Consider the following 16,313-nt stretch of genomic DNA (forward strand, 5'->3'; position numbering starts at 1 on the left):
GATGCACCACATCTGACAAGGAATATTCATCTTCATTAACGGTAGTATGGTATCTTTTTTTGTTCTCTTTCAAAATCTTTTAGGCAATGTTTAATGAAAACCCTAGTCTTCATAGTCTTAATAGTAGCCACACCATTACATGCAATTTTTGTGGTAAATATGGTCATACTGAGGCTGTTTGTTTTCGCAAAGTGGGTTTTCCTTCTAGTAATTTTAAAACCTCAAAGTTTTCTTCTACTAGAAAAGTCTGCACTTTTTGTAATCGTCTTGGCCACACTGTCAACACCTGTTATAAAAAGCATGGTTCCCTCCTGGCTACAAATTCACCAATTGGACATCCCAAGCCAATAATATGATTACTACTGACACTTTTTATGAGCTTTTTCCTAAAGAACAAGATGTAAAGAGGATTCAACTTACATTACAACAATGTCAATTCCTTACCAACATTTTGCGTCAGCAAAACCTTGAGGATCTTGCCTCTCACACTCAAATTAATCAAGTCGGCACCTTCTTTGCGGATGAAATCCCCAATACTGAGCATTCTTCAACAGGTAAGTTTCTCTCTTCACTATATGCTATAAAAGAATCTTGGATTATTGATTCTGGTGCCACGGATCATGTTTGTCACAATTTGAACGTTTTTACTACTTATACTAAAATTAAACCTGTCTTAATTAGTCTTCCAAATGGCCAAACTGTTTATGCCACATACTCTGGTTTAGTACGTTTTTCTGATAAGTTTTATTTGTCTGATGTGTTATATGTGTCTCATTTTCAATTAAACTTAATATCTGTTTCTAAACTCACACACCAACTTAAATGCACTTTGACTTTCACTTCAATCCACTGCATTATACAGGACAATCTCACCCAAGAGAGGATTGGTACAGTTAAAGCCACCGCTGGCTTGTACATTGTCACTACCTTGCCTGCTTCTAGTCGTTCTAAACCGCATTGTTTTGCTCCTTTTATTAATTGTAATATCACGGATAAAACATTGTGGCATTATAGACTATGACACCCTTCACTTGAAAGATTACATGTCTTAAGCAAACAATACTCTTTTATTACTGTTGATACTCATCATGTATGTGACACTTGTAGTCGTGCAAAACAGAGAAAACTTCCTTTCACTTTTAAGTAATACTGTTACCTCTGCTATTTTTTATCTTGTACACTTTGATATTTGGGGACCATGTTCCATAATTTCTATGCAAGGTTTTCGTTATTTCTTGACTATTGTTGATGATTACTCGCGTTATACTTGGGTTATTCTGCTACATAACAAATCTGAAGTGCGTCAGCACATCATTAACTTCACTGTTTTTGTTCAAAATCATTTCAAAACTAATATCAAAACGATTCGTACTGACAATGGTGTTGAGTTTGCTATGTCAAATTTTTATGCTTCAAAGGGAATTATACATCAAAATCTTATGTTGAAACACCACAACAAAATGACATTGTAGAACGTAAACATCAACACATACTAAATGTAACCCGAGCTTTACTTTTTCAAGCAAATCTTCCTCCAATTTTTTTGGAATTTGATGTAAATCATGTTGTTTTCTTAATAAATGTTATTCCTACTCCATTACTTAATAACATCACTCCTCATGAAAAGTTGTTTGGAAAACCATATGACATTTCCTTTCTAAAAGTGTTTGGTTGTCTCTGTTATGCTAGTACCATTACTGCACATAGGAAAAAGTTAGATGATAGATCTATCAAAGGTATTTTTCTTGGCTTCCCGTAAAATACAAAAGGTTATATTATCTTAAATTTAAAGTTTCATAGCATAGAGATATCAAGACATGTAATCTTTCATGAAAACCACTTTCCCTAACACTTTATCTCTCCCTATTTCTAACGCATATAATTCTTCTTTTGATTTTTTTTTCTGATACTGCACCTCCTGCCGAGCCATGTGCTTCTACTCCTGCACCCAATATTGTCCCTCCACCAGCCTCATTATCCTCTGATCTTCCAACAAATAGTGCCTTTGCTCCTGCATCCAACATTGCACCTCCACCAGAATTATCACTGCCTGCATCTCCAGGAAGCACCTCACCCCAATTTCCAAAAGATCAGCTTGTCCTCACCGACAACCTGCCTATCTTGCGGATTTCCACATTGCAACCAACACTGTAAGTAGTAGATATCCTATTCATAATTACTTGTCTTACAATTCCTTATCTTCCAATTTTAGAAATGTTATTTCCTCAATCAATTCTCATCCTGAACCTCGGACATATAACGAAGCCTCCAAACATGCTTCTTGGCAATCTGCCATGCAAGATGAGCTTCAAGCTCTTGCTGCTAACAATACTTGGCAACTTACCCCTCTCCCTCCAGGAAAGAAAACTATTGGTTGTAAATGGGTATATAAAATCAAATACCATTCTGATGGCACTGTTGAGTGCCACAAAGCTAGAGGAGTTGTTGGCAAAGGGTTCACCCAACTTGAAGGACTTGATTTCTTAGACACTTTTGCACCTGTTGCTAAACTCACTACCCTCCGCCTTCTCCTTGCTATTGCCACTACCAAAAATTGGATTTTAAAACAACTTGATGTCAATAATGCCTTTCTTCATGGTGATCTCCATGAAGAGGTATACATGACCCCTCCACCTGGCCTCTCTCTTCCTTCTCCCCAGCATGTTTGCAAGCTTCAACGGTCTTTGTATGGCCTTCGTCAAACTGGTCGTCAATGGTACGCCAAACTTTCTACTTTTCGTTTATCAAATAATTATTCTATTTCTGCTGCTGATCATTCTCTTTTTCTTAAATATAATAACGATAAACTCACTGTTATTCTTGTTTATGTTGATGATTTGCTCTTAACTGGCGATGACACGGAGGAAATCAATACAATTACTGCATCCCTTCACCATCACTTCAAGATAAAAAATTTAGGTCATTCTTTTTGGGATTGGAAATTGCTCGCAACAGTTCTGGTCTTCATTTAAGTCAACGCAAGTATACTCTTGATCTTCTTCACGAAACTGGCATGCTTGACTTTGCACCTGTGGCCACTCCTATGACTCATACCTCCCATCTCTCTCCCGATCAAGGCTTCCCTCTTGATGTTGATGCAACTTCCCAATACAGAAGACTCCTTGGACGTCTAATCTACTTAACCAACACGCGACCTGACATCGCCTTTGCTGTCCACAATTTAAGCCAATTCATATTTGCACCCACAACTCATCATCAACAAGTTGTCTCACGTCTTTTGTGTTACCTCAAGGGCACCCCTGGTGAAGGACTGTATTTTTCTCATACTAGCTCACTTCACCTCTGTGGATTTAGTGACTCTGACTGGGCAACATGTCCTACCACACACAAATCTGTCACTGGATATTCCATCTACTTAGGAGACTCCTTAATATCATGGAAATCAAAGAAGCAACCAACTATCTCCCGCAGCTCCTCCGAAGCCGAGTATAGAGCCCTTGCCACCACCACATGTGAGCTGCAATGGTTGTCTTACCTCCTTTAGGATTTACATCTTCCTCTCTCCCAGCCTGCAACCCTGTACAAATATGCCCTTCAAATAGCGTCCAATCAAATCTTTCATGAACGCACCAAGCACATAGAAATTGATTGTCACCTCGTTCGTGAAAAACTTAACTCTGGTCTCCTCAAACTGTTGCCCATTACTTCTGCCATGCAAGTTGCTGACATATTCATCAAGCCCCTTGCTTCCGCACAGTTCTCTACTCTCAAATCCAAGTTGGGCCTAACGAATATCTACTCCCCAGCTTGAGGGGGGTGTTAACATATTTAGTTTTTCTGTTTTAAGTTATTGGGCTTTGTTTGTTTGGCCCAACTTTCCTTTTCTGTTTCATCTAGGTCTTAATCTTTTTCTTATATATACACTACAAGAAAATCATGAAATAGAAACCAATTTGTAGAAACCAAAATAATTAGTTGCAATAGTAACTAAATAAGAGACCATTTTAGAAACTAAAAAGAAATTTGATTTCCAAATTAGTTTCTATTATTTTCTATTATTGTTAAATAATTTCTAAATTGGTATCTAATTAGCAACCAAGGTTTTTGCTACCAAATTTAGAAACTAAATAATTGGTAGTTAAAACCTTAGTTGCTAATTAGATACCAATTTAGAAACTATTTAACAATAATAGAAAATAATTTAGAAACCAATTTTTTTGTTAGTTTCTAAAATGGTCTCTATTTTAGTTACTATTGTAACTAATTATTTTGGTCTCTAAAAATTGGTTTCTATTTCATGATTTTCTTGTAGTGATACACCATATATTTTACTCTCTAATATACAAGTAAATAAGAATTTCTTTTGTATTTTCTTTTCTCTGATTTTCTCTCTTTTATGCTTAAGTCATTGTCTCTTTTTCATTTGCAATTAGGGTTCATCAGAACTTCCCTTTTTCCATTGCGATTTCGTACGCTCCATTTGATGCACCACATCAAACAAGAAATATTCATCTTCATTAACGGTAATGCGGTAGTCGAAAAGTGTTAAGTAATTTGTTATATATTAAGTGTTTAGTAAAATATCTATTATAGTAGGTAATAATTATAAAATTACATAAATAAATTTATTGTAATTTTTTTATTTATAAACCAGTCGTTACAATTATATATTTTACTTTTAATTATTATATTTTTATATAATATATTTTAATACTCATATATCCTATATTTTAAGATATTTTCATTCAGATAAAAAAAATAAATTATCACAATCTTAAGTAATCAGTATACTTATGTTAATTAGTATAATGGTTAAAAAGTGTAATATAAAAAACTACATATATCAATATCTAAAAGTTTGATATTAAAATATAAAATAAATAGTATAAGTAATATAACGGCTAAAATAAATAATATCATCTAAAATATAAAAAATAGTTATTATTTATCATTATGATATTTTAGAAAAAGAAGAGAATAATTATTAAATAAGTTAAGAGTTTCAAACTCTACTTTACGTAACTTTTCAAAAAAAAAATTAAACTTCTTAAAAAAAACCTGTTTCCAAACACTTATAATAAAATAAAAATAATTATTTTAGCTAGTAAAAAGTATTAGAACTATCTTAAACATATTTATAATATAAATAAATAAATAAAGTTTATTTTAGATAAAAAAATTTGATTAAAAGTATTATGTATTGACTAGTGAGAGCACTTCAAATAATTATCTAACTTTTCATACAGTGGATAAACAATAATTTTTAAATTTAAATAAAAATTATTTTAAAATTAAAACTGCTCATTTTATATAGATTATAGATTTTAGAAATATATTTAAACCAAAATTTCTTATATCTTTTTATCATTCAATTTATTTTATACTTTTCCAAGCCTTTATTATAAAACATATTTTAGAGAAAACTGTTGCTTTCATAAGTATTTCATAAATTTTATATAAATTTAGATTTATTTATTTTTACTTTTATTAAATATTATGTATTAACGAATAATGAGAAAAAAAATTGTAAATATGAAATTTAATTTAATTCATTGGTGATGTCAATTAAATTAAAGTAATTATAATCAATAGTGATTATCTTATAAGTGTCCTGTATTAAAGAAAAAAAAAGTTGTTATTTCTACCAATAATCTCTCCAATTTGTAATTATATTTAGAACCATATGTAATTATATTAAGAACCATATGTAATTATATTATATTAGAAACTAGAAGGAGTGGAAAAACTTAGCAACAGAAGCTTGACTAATTGAAAAACATTTGCCCGCACTTTTTTCACAATTTTATATTTATTTCCCCTAGCATTTCCTTTTACTGGAACCCCTTTTGTGAAAGATTAGAACAAAAAAAATTCTTAGGAAACATGGGAATAATATAGTTATTGCATATGATTTAGAATCTCGTAATGACGTAGAAAAAATATTTATAGTAGTTTTTGCATAAGAAAAAAACTTTTTTAAGCATTTAATTAAGAAAAGAAAAAATATCCATAGAGATATTTCATCAAAATGGTGCACTTTTTTTTCATATTTACCTAAATGGAAAAAAGCAGACAAAATTACGGCAATTCTTGGTCAAAGTTGTTAATGATATAGGCAACATCAATTAAATATATTAATCAGCCTACTCTTTATTTTTTTAATTAAAGTTTCTAATTGGATTGACAACTTCAGTTTAAATAAAATTGGACATGAGATTGACAATTTCTCTCAATTAAAGTTGTCAATTCGGTTGACAAGTTGAGTTGATTTTTTTTTTAAAAGAAATGACAATTAATATTTTTGAAAATAAAAATATATAGTTAAAATTTTTATTTTAATTATAATATTAAAATTTAATTTTGTTTTATTTAAGAAAATATAAAGTTGAAGAATTAAAATTACTTTTTTATAATAATTTTAAATAAATTGGGTTAAAAATGAGTTGTGTGATAAATTAAAAATATTCACTATTTTCAAATATTGTTAAAGTTAAAAATATACTTATAAAAATGTGATATGATTTATGTATAAATTTTTAGATTATATAATATATGAAAGTATAAATTATATAATATGTAAAAAGTAATAATATACATGTATTTATGTAAAATAAATGTATTAAAAAATAAATGAAAATATTGAATAGAAATCATTAAAAGAAGATGATATTAAATATTTGATGAGAACAACATTACAAAGGATAATTCTACTGTCTAAATGGACAATTTTCTCTGTTATGACCTTCATTGTGATAGCAAGAACATTTTTTTGGCTTGTTTTGAATTGGTTGATCCATTTCATTATGCAAACTAGTTGTAATTGGTTGTCCCAAGTTTTTACGTCGCATGTGGGGTCAGGTATGAAATTTGGTCTAGTATAAGTAGACCAATAATCCTCGTTTCGAACGGGATAGAATTCAACTTAATATGTCTTTCTAATCGTGTGGATGTTGTAAACCGAATCAATGAATGTCGTCATTTGTAAATGACAAGAAGAACAAACGACAATAACGTGACGACAGGAAAGTCGAAGAGCTTGGAAGTGGTCACAATCACACCACCAATCATTTAATCTAATTGTATATGATTGATGTCGTCGACCATGTTGGGGGTGACTAATTCTTGGACATCAAATTTAGATTTTTCTACATTAAACCTTTCTACAAAACACATAGTCGAATCTTGTTGATTTTTTCTAAATAAGGCTGTGATATCTTCTGGATAATAATGACCTACATGTAACATGATATCTATTTTGAAGGCTCGCTCAACAAATCGGTAAGAGCGAGCTCCCGAACATAATTTCAATTTTTTAAAAAGAACAAAAGTATTTTTAATTTTAACATTATTTAAAAAGTACTAAACATTTTACATTTATTACACAACCTATTTTTTATCCAACTTAATTTTGGATAACTTTATTTCTTGAAAAAAACGTTTAATTTTAATTTTTTTTTGTTTTAATTAAAAAATTATTATTACATAAATTTTTTAATTTTAAAAATATTAATTATTTAAAAAAAATTAACTGAAGTTGTCAATCGAACAACTTTAATTAAGAAAATTGTCAATGTCCAATTTCATTTAAACTTAAGTTGTCACTCCAGTTAAAAACTTTAATTAAAAACTAAAAAATAAAGATTAATAAATTTAATTGACGTTGGATACACATTGTAATTTTGACCTTTTTCCCAATTAAATATGAAAAAAACTGACCTTTTTCCCAAGTAAATATGAAAAAAAAACTGAACGGGTAAAATATCCTATCTCTACACATACTTCTTGATGTATACAGTTAAAGAGAGATTAAGGGTGGGTTAAATATGATTAATATAATGAAATGAAAAATAAAATATTCCATTTATATATTACATAGTTAAAAAATTTGGATGTAGTATGAAGGCGAAGTTTGAATTTGAATTGAAAAACAAGTAACTAAAACACAGCACGTAAGTTTAGTTGGTCCGTAGTGGTGGAAAAACACCAGAAAGAAAAGAAAAGTAACGTAAAATGATGGTCATTATATTCAGCATTTTCTCGGAAGTGCAAACTCACCCAACGTAACACTCTGGAAGACAAACCCAGGTTTCCCCATTCACGATCCCAAAGTGTGATTCCACGACCCAAATGAGAAAACAACAAAACAACAAGTGAGACGCTCACACAGAGACAGACACACACAAAACTCGAAAAACTAACTATTCTAGTACACAGCATGCATCATTATTGTTTCCTAGAATAAAGTCTCAGAGGAAATAGGAGGAGATGCCCAACTCAAAAACTTGAGACTCTGCACCCACATTCTCTGACACTGTTGACATTGCGCTAAACATTGGACTAGCCTCCCAATAAAATCCACCACTCTGATGTTCCATCTCGTAACCCATGGAACTTGTAATATCCGGTGGCAATGGAGGAAGCTCCACTGTGCTCCCACTCTTCTCATTATCATTGTTATTATTATTATAATAATTATTGTTATTATTGTTTTCGAAAAACGATTGTTGGCTGAAGTGGGAAGCGGCCACGCTGGCCGAGGCATTTTCATCGTAGGAGGAAGAACCGGAGGGAAACCCGAGGAGGGAAAACGGGTCGACGGTTAGAACCGGGTCGGGTTGAGGGAGGGGTTGTTGGTCGGGGGAGATGATGGGGGTGAGGGATGAGCCGGGAGTGGTGTCAGCGTAGACGAAGTTCGTGCGTGCACGTGAGCCGCGCATGGCACGTGCAGCTCTGTCGTAGGCGAGTGCGGCCTCGTCGGCGGTGTCGAAGGTGCCAAGCCAGTGTCGCTCCTTGGTGGAAGGGTCGCGAATCTCCGCCGCGTACCGTCCCCACGGCCTCCGGCGCACGCCGAGGTACCTCCCGCCCCATGCCGTTTGGTGCGGCTCTGGTGCCGTTTGCTTCTTCTTCGTCTTCGACGATGACGACGTCGTTCGCGGGTTCATCGTAGAAGGCGAAAGAAACTGAATGAATGAAACGAAGCGTTTCGGTGTTACGGTTTTTCTCTCTTTTGGTACGGTGGGTTTGTTTTGTTGTGGTCGAGTCCCGTGGTTTAAATAAGACACACCGGGGTGAGCAAATTCTCGTTTCTGCCCTCGTTTTCTTCTGTTTTCCCATCTTGCCCTTCCCTCTATGAACCAGTGTTAACACATGCCTTTTCTTTTTATCTTTTGGAAAATGATCAGTGAAAATCTTAATTTTAAGATGTGCAGATCGATGATTTAAAGAGAAAAATAGAGAAGAAAAAGGAAAGCTACGAATGCAGTTGAGTTATAAATAATGTAACGAGTAGAAGTATTTATTATACTTTCTCTTATTGTTAAAAGTTATTAAATATATGTCAAGATCATATATAGGTAGTCTAATAATAATAATAATTAATTTGATAAAAATAAAGAGAAATAAAAAATATGGAAGAGAAAATGAATGAATCAAAATAATTAGTGTTACTTTTTAAGCTTCTTGAAGCTTTATAGCTTTATCCAGACATACATAAGTTATAGCTTTCATAATCTGCCATACAGTGGTCTCATAATTGAGTAATCTAATGTATGGCTCAGAAAGGGAAAAGGAAGCAATGAAAGGGCATACTGAGTGGCAGAATCCATCACTCACTCTTAAGGGGGCTTCAAACATTCACAAAAGTTCGTTTTATTAATGCAAAATGCAGCTTAAATTAAACATTCCTAATTTTTAATGAAAATTATTCAATTTAAAATATTTTTTATTAATGATTGCTATTTCATTTAAAATCTTGATAAGAAAAACTGTTTCTCTAGAAATGAGTTTCAAATGATGGGAGAAAAACAGGAATGAAAAATAATAATTAATAGATTATTTTTAGGTCAGAAAAGAGAGTTATATAATTTAGTGGGTGGCATAATTAGAAATCTAAATGGCTAATGATAAGCATGTTCTCCTAGATACCCCATTTCATGATTATTTCTCCAATCAAATTAGTTGTGCTTTGTTTAGAATTAGCCAAAATAAAATTTAATATTGTGTAGGAATAAACCCCATATAGTCCAAAGTTGCTGCATGTGACCCTTTGAATCAAATTATGGGATAGTACATGAACGTGGAACTTATCACAAACAAACCCTCTACACAATCTATTAAGATCTAGAATCCACATATAATTTTATCTATTAGACTTTCTCATTATTCTTGATGAACCCAAAGTTCATACGAATTGATCAGTAGCACATTCTGATGATGATTACAGGTGGGAGGAGCTCCATGTCCTTTTTTATGATTAGCCTAGAAGCTAAGATCTTTAAGAATAAACTACTTAGATTTATCATTAGTAATTATGTGGGTGTGCTATCAGTCATTTCATTCTTCATTTGGCTGCAAGTTTAGGAAGCATGCTGCTTCTACTTTTTCTTTTTAATTTAATACTCGGGAAACAAAATTTCAACTTATTTGTTTGGTAAAAAGAAGTAGTATAATGATCAACTAATGAATGGATTTTTTTTTATGTGAAGGAAAAATGAGAAAATCATGTAAAGGATCAATTAGCAATTATTTATGTATGTTAAAAAAGTTTTTTTTAATTAAAAATATAAAATACATTTTAAACTAGAAGGTAAATATACACAATAAAATTGATAAGTATAAAATTGTATATCTAGCTTAGATTTAGTGGAAAAAATATCTAAAACAACAAACAAAGTATAACCATGACTGGATTTAAAACACAATAAGAAAATAATATCTAATTAAAGTTAAGATTATGTTATTAATTAATGATTAAAGTAAAAAAAAAACTATTTTGTGACAAAAGAAATGTACTCTACAAAAAAAAAAACATTAATAAGCTCTTTCTATTGCATAAGCTTTTTGTTTACATTGCTACGTATATAGGAAATATGTCTCATTTTAAAAATTAAAAATTAAAAATTAAAAATTAAAAATAAATACTGATATTGTGTCTGGTCCTTTTTTTATCCACATAAGTTAAAATTGTGTCACTACTTTCGATGATAGAGTTTCAGATGAAAGGCAGGTTAATTAAAAGCCATTTTAGTCTAAAATAACGTCAATAGTTTATCAACTTTCTTGTAATAAAAAAAAAGGGCTATATCATACATTTGCTCTTTAAATGTTTACATTTTTACAAATTATTTTAGCATGGGAATATAGGGCTCATTTATGATGTTTTATTATATTGTTTAACGTATAATTACACCAATAATAATTACACAGATAAATAGTAATAGTCAGTTAGAAAATTGATCATTTAGTGGAATTAATTTACCAATGGCATTTATATTTCTTTTGAATGTCTCATTATTGTCATTCTTTACTTTTTTCAGTTTTATTTTATAAAATGTTGCTTTGCCATGATAATTTCATTGGCAGTTACAAAAGTGCTTACTCCATTTTGATTTCACTCTGAAACATTTACTTAATTAGCCAATATTTTTTAGTAAGAAGGTGATGATTTTCAAGGGAAATTTTAGTAGTTCATAAGATTATTATTGTTCAAGTCTAACTCATATAATATAAGCTTTTATGTATATAATAAGGTCTTTAAGGAATATCATTACTCACCCCATGTGCAACCAATTTGAGCCATAAAGTCAATGATAAGCTCCACAGTCTTCCCTTCTTTTTATCAACAAATTAATTAAAGTTCACTTTTTAGTATAATCATAATTAATTATTAATATTTCTTTCGATAATTTTGCCAAGTTTGGATTCTACCTTCAGTCCACATGCATATTATTTAAATTTGATTTCAAATGAATTAGTGAATGGAAGAAAATTGAACGAGGCAAAGCTTTGTTGGGCAGCATGTGAAAAAAGAAAAACACATAGGGTTACCTTTCTTGAGGAAAACAATGGCTAGCTAATTCTTAATTATGAAAAAATTATAATTGCAACTCCACGTAGAGGGACTTTGACCAAATGTCTGATCACCTAACAAGGTTTGCTGAATTATGTCACTCCAAAAACTAAAAAATATTAATGGATAAATTTTTTTGTCCAATCTTAGGATTTTCTATATCAGCATAACTTTCGTTAATAGAAATTAAATTATTAATATTGTTAGTTTCATTAATTAATAATAAATTAAAATTACATTAACGCTTCATAAATTTTTTGAAGTTGGCTCTAGAATGGAGCATGAATGAAGTATGAACTTAAATGGTGAAATATAAAAAGAATAAAGATAATGTTTGATATAATATAGAATAGAGAAAAGTAAACACACATTTATCATGGTTCCTACAATCTAAGTTACACTCAATCCCCTTCAACAAACTGTTTAAGAGTTTCTCACTAATTGAGTTTTAACACCTCTTTTAGTACACGGGTTTTAATACCTCTTCAAGAACGAGTATTATACACCTCTCCAAATAACTAATCATAATGATGGAGATTCATCTAAACAAAGTTAGCCACCACAACTCAGGCTAAAAGCAAAGACATAGAAGAATACTTTTTCTCACTCTAAGGCCTTGTATAAATATATAAACAATATATTAAGGAATTTCCTTCTTGACCTTGTATTTTGGATCACAAGTAAAGCAAGAATAAACTCCAACCCTAGGGGACTAGAGGCACAAAGGAAAGCTTTTAGTAACCCTAACTTTCTATACAAGAAGTTTAGGCAACAAGACAAGCTAGGGTTTTAGAGAAGTTTGGGCAGCAAGACTCAAACTCTAACCCTAACTTGCAATGCAAGCTAGGATTTGGGTAGCTTCATGAGCACGATACCTTCTCCATCCATGGCTATAAATAGAACCCCTCCCTTATGTAAATTCAAACTTGCATTGAGTAATGAAACTCTGTCTAAATTTAGACTCATTTACTTTCTTGTCTTAACTTGTTCCTTACTAGTGTTCAAGCTAACCTAGCCTAGGGATTTTTGTGTTGAGCCATTACATCCACTTCTTCATTATAAAACCTTCCCATGCCTTTCCAACTCATTTCATTACTCACACTTCCATCAAGTGGTATCATGAGCTAAGCTTCCAGTCCAACTAAGTTTTAGTTCATTTTCAACCTTTTCACTGTTTATTTCTTCTGTTTTGTGTTGTTCTTTGATGTTTGATGTATTTTAATTCAATTTTACTGATTAAAATCAAGTTTCAAACAATTGGAACTCCCTGAATCATTCACAACAGTCATGGTCTAAGCTGTTCTTGCATGTGATGTTGCGTTTTCAATGTTTTTTAGTTTCTTGCAATTTCAATGGGTGAAATTTGTTTAGATTGAGATAATTTTAAGTTTATAATCTGACCTAGTCATGTTTAATGTCATGTGATTTCAATTTTTTCACAAATTTATCTATTTTGCTCGACTATATGACATGTTTGATAAAATGCCTAAATAAAATATGCTAGGTGTTTGATGAATTGCTTATGTGATTTTTTTTTGTATAATTTTTTTGTGTGTTTTTCATTTTGAGTGATTTGTGTCTCTGACTTGTTTCAGTTCATAATTTCTAATACATCAAATCATATAATGTCTTGAAGTATTGTTCAAATTTACTTGAATTATATAGGTTTCCTTTCGTGAAATCGTGATTCACAAGTGCACATGAATGGAAAATTTGTCATGAACAATTTCTATTGAATTTAGTTGTTAAATTTTAAACCTAGACATTTCAAGACGTTTAAAATATTGTGTTAAAAAGGTGCATTGAAATTCAATATAGAAAAAAAGTTATAAATTGTAAATTTTGAGTGTGTTGTGACTTTTGTGCTCTCGAAAATTTATTTTTTGTAATTCCCTCCGTGATGGAAGAGGCCCCAACACCAATCCTTTGAGAGGCCACCAAAATGTCACTTTGAGGAAACCACTAGAGTCATGGTCAAAGAGGGGTCAATAGGACACATTTTTACATGTCATAAACTCTAGTGTGGAATAGCTTTTTAATTCTTGTCAAAGTAGTATAGGAATTTTCTTTTGTAAAATTGTTTAATTTGTAATTAGGATGAATTTTGGCTCCTAAAAAACCAACCTAAGTTAGATTAGGGTTTCTAGAAACTCCTAATCTAACTAAGGCCGGTCACTTTAGGCCTAATAGCATCACATGAGACACACCATGTCACGCTTGTCATGTGTGCTTGCATTAGGCACCAACTTCATTTCATTTGGTTTGAATTTCCTTCCCATTTGGCTATTCATTTCCGATCCTCCTTAGGCTATAAAAGGAGGAGTCTACCTCATGTTTTGACAAGATTAATTGAATAGTGAAATGCTGCCAAAAATTTTGTCATTCTCACTCCTTGCCTAAACTTTCTTAGGAATAGGCTTTTAATCTTCAACCGTCACCTACAAAGGGAGTTGGCCGAACCACTCCTACTCTTCATACTTCTCATGCACCTCCAAGGCTAACATCACTCTTAGGAGAGCCTTGTTCCACCATCAATCCATGGAGCTTTCACATTCATCAATAAAAACCACAAGAAAGGAGACACAAATCCATCACTCTGTCTGTTTCTTGACCTAGAATTTGGAACGCTACTTCCTTATTGTAATGCACACTTGTGGTTAAAATTTGGGAGTCAAATTTGTCCTAGAAAAATTTACACAAATTTTAGATTAACACTTGCTAGTGTTGTAACTAGTCCTGAACACTTGTGATCTTGATTGCAATTTCGCCTAACTTCACTGATTTGCTAAATTTGAGTTTCTTGATCTTTGTTGAATGGATTCCTTTAAATTTTTTTTGAAAAATAAGTTGGTTATGAGAAATTTTAGGTTGAATCTTTTGAGATAGACTGTTCCTGGTGAGTTTTTTTGCCTTGATTGATAGACCATCTAGCAGATCGTCTAATCGTTCGTCTGATAGATCGTCTAATTCTCCTTTCAGCTCTCAACTTTTGCCTACATTCCAAAGAAAAAAGACCACAACGACTTGAGAATTAAAGTATGACAAATTGAAAAATATTGTTACAAAATTTTGTTGCATTACTTATATTTTTCTTCAAACTCGGAAAATGCCTGAAAGGCAGTCCTCTTGAAAAAAATTTGTAATAGTATTCACGACCACTTAGTGTGAAAGCATGTCAATTGGATCTAAGTGTCAGTTGCTTTTTCACTTAGGTTTTCATCTAGACTTTATGACTTTATCACTTGCATTACTTTGTTTTTATTTCCTTTCCTCCTTGTATATTTTTTTGATTGCTTTCTAGGTCTATGTGAATCTAGGAAAGATTCACAAAGTTAAGTTGGGGAGAAGCAAAGAGTTAGGTCTCTTGCACAACTTTGCTTGAGAAGAAGCAAATAGTTAAGTTGGGCGGAGATGATAAGTGCTAAATTGTAGAAAAAAATTGTAATCAAAAGGAATGTAAAACATGTAGAATGTATGCAAATACCAGCAAGGAAGCATCCCAAAGCACTACAACTCAAGTTGCACAAGAACATGAATAAAACATGGAATATGCATAAAAGTGAAAAAAAGAAGACAAAAAAGGAAGGAGCTGTAGAGCCAATTCACCCAGTGCATGAAGAAAGGCATAGTACAATGAAAAATAACAAAACCCTGAGCAAATCTCCATCCGCTTAGCGAATTGGGCCAGTACCAAAGAAGCACCCAAAGACCAAAGCGTTGAGCGAAACGAAAAAAAAGGGCTGACCGAATAGAGTACTTAACTATGAAGAAAGCCAAAATTTGCTAAAAAAGGGGCTTAAAGCCAAAATTAGTGAAGAGAGGACAATGAGGATTTCACTTAGAGCCAAGGCTAAGCCTAACCTACCTCATGAGTAAGATTTGGCAGGGATTTGCAGGATCTAGAGTGAATCCCTGACAAATCCCTAAACTTGAAATCTCAAGAAGCCCAAAAAATGAGGATTGAAGCCCAAAAAGAGTGCTTAAGAATGAAGAAAGCCAATCCCCAGAGTGAATTATCCTACGCTGAGCGAATCACTAATTCCCATGGACCCTCTTTAGTCATACTTCTAAAAACTATCAATAAGGGCCTTGGGGTAACATTCAAAAGCATCAAGGGTGTCAAGAGACATTGAAAACTGTTGATCAAGAGTTATCAAGTGCTTTGAAGAATTCAAATTGTGCTTTAAAGAATCCAAATCCTATGTGTTTGATGCAAGGCTGTGTTGTTGCTGTGTTTTGGGAGAGTTTTGGGTAGTTTTATTTCTAATCCAGTCCTTTGTTGAATCTAAAGCTAATGTATTTTAAATCCTTTTTGAAATAAAATGTTTTTCCAACTAAGTGAAAAACAACTTGTTGTTTTGTCGAATCAACCAGTTGTTTTACTTTTAGGAGTTTTTGAAAAGGTTGAAAACTATTTAAGTTTGGTTGACTTAACTGCCAAACCAAACAATCGGTTGTTTCGTGGTTTCAACCGATTGTTTCTTTGAAAATCCTAACAGAATTC

General features: G+C 32.0%; 1 protein-coding gene across 1 annotated transcript; it reads right to left on the reverse strand.

Moving 5' to 3' along the window:
- Nucleotides 1-7,962: 7,962 nt before the first annotated feature.
- Nucleotides 7,963-9,007, reverse strand: LOC137815467 (uncharacterized). The gene has a single exon (XM_068618586.2). It carries the CDS (start codon nucleotides 8,901-8,903, stop codon nucleotides 8,208-8,210), a length of 696 nt encoding a protein of 231 aa, XP_068474687.1. The 5' UTR covers nucleotides 8,904-9,007; the 3' UTR covers nucleotides 7,963-8,207.
- Between the last annotated feature and the right edge of the window lie 7,306 nt (nucleotides 9,008-16,313).

The sequence above is a fragment of the Phaseolus vulgaris genome, chromosome 1 (assembly GCF_051622355.1).
Source record: "Phaseolus vulgaris cultivar YP4 chromosome 1, ASM5162235v1, whole genome shotgun sequence".
Lineage (NCBI taxonomy): Eukaryota > Viridiplantae > Streptophyta > Magnoliopsida > Fabales > Fabaceae > Phaseolus > Phaseolus vulgaris.

Excerpts from the sequence above, each read along its gene's own strand:
- LOC137815467 (XM_068618586.2), bottom strand. The coding sequence starts at position 8,903 with ATGAACCCGCGAACGACGTCGTCATCGTCGAAGACGAAGAAGAAGCAA.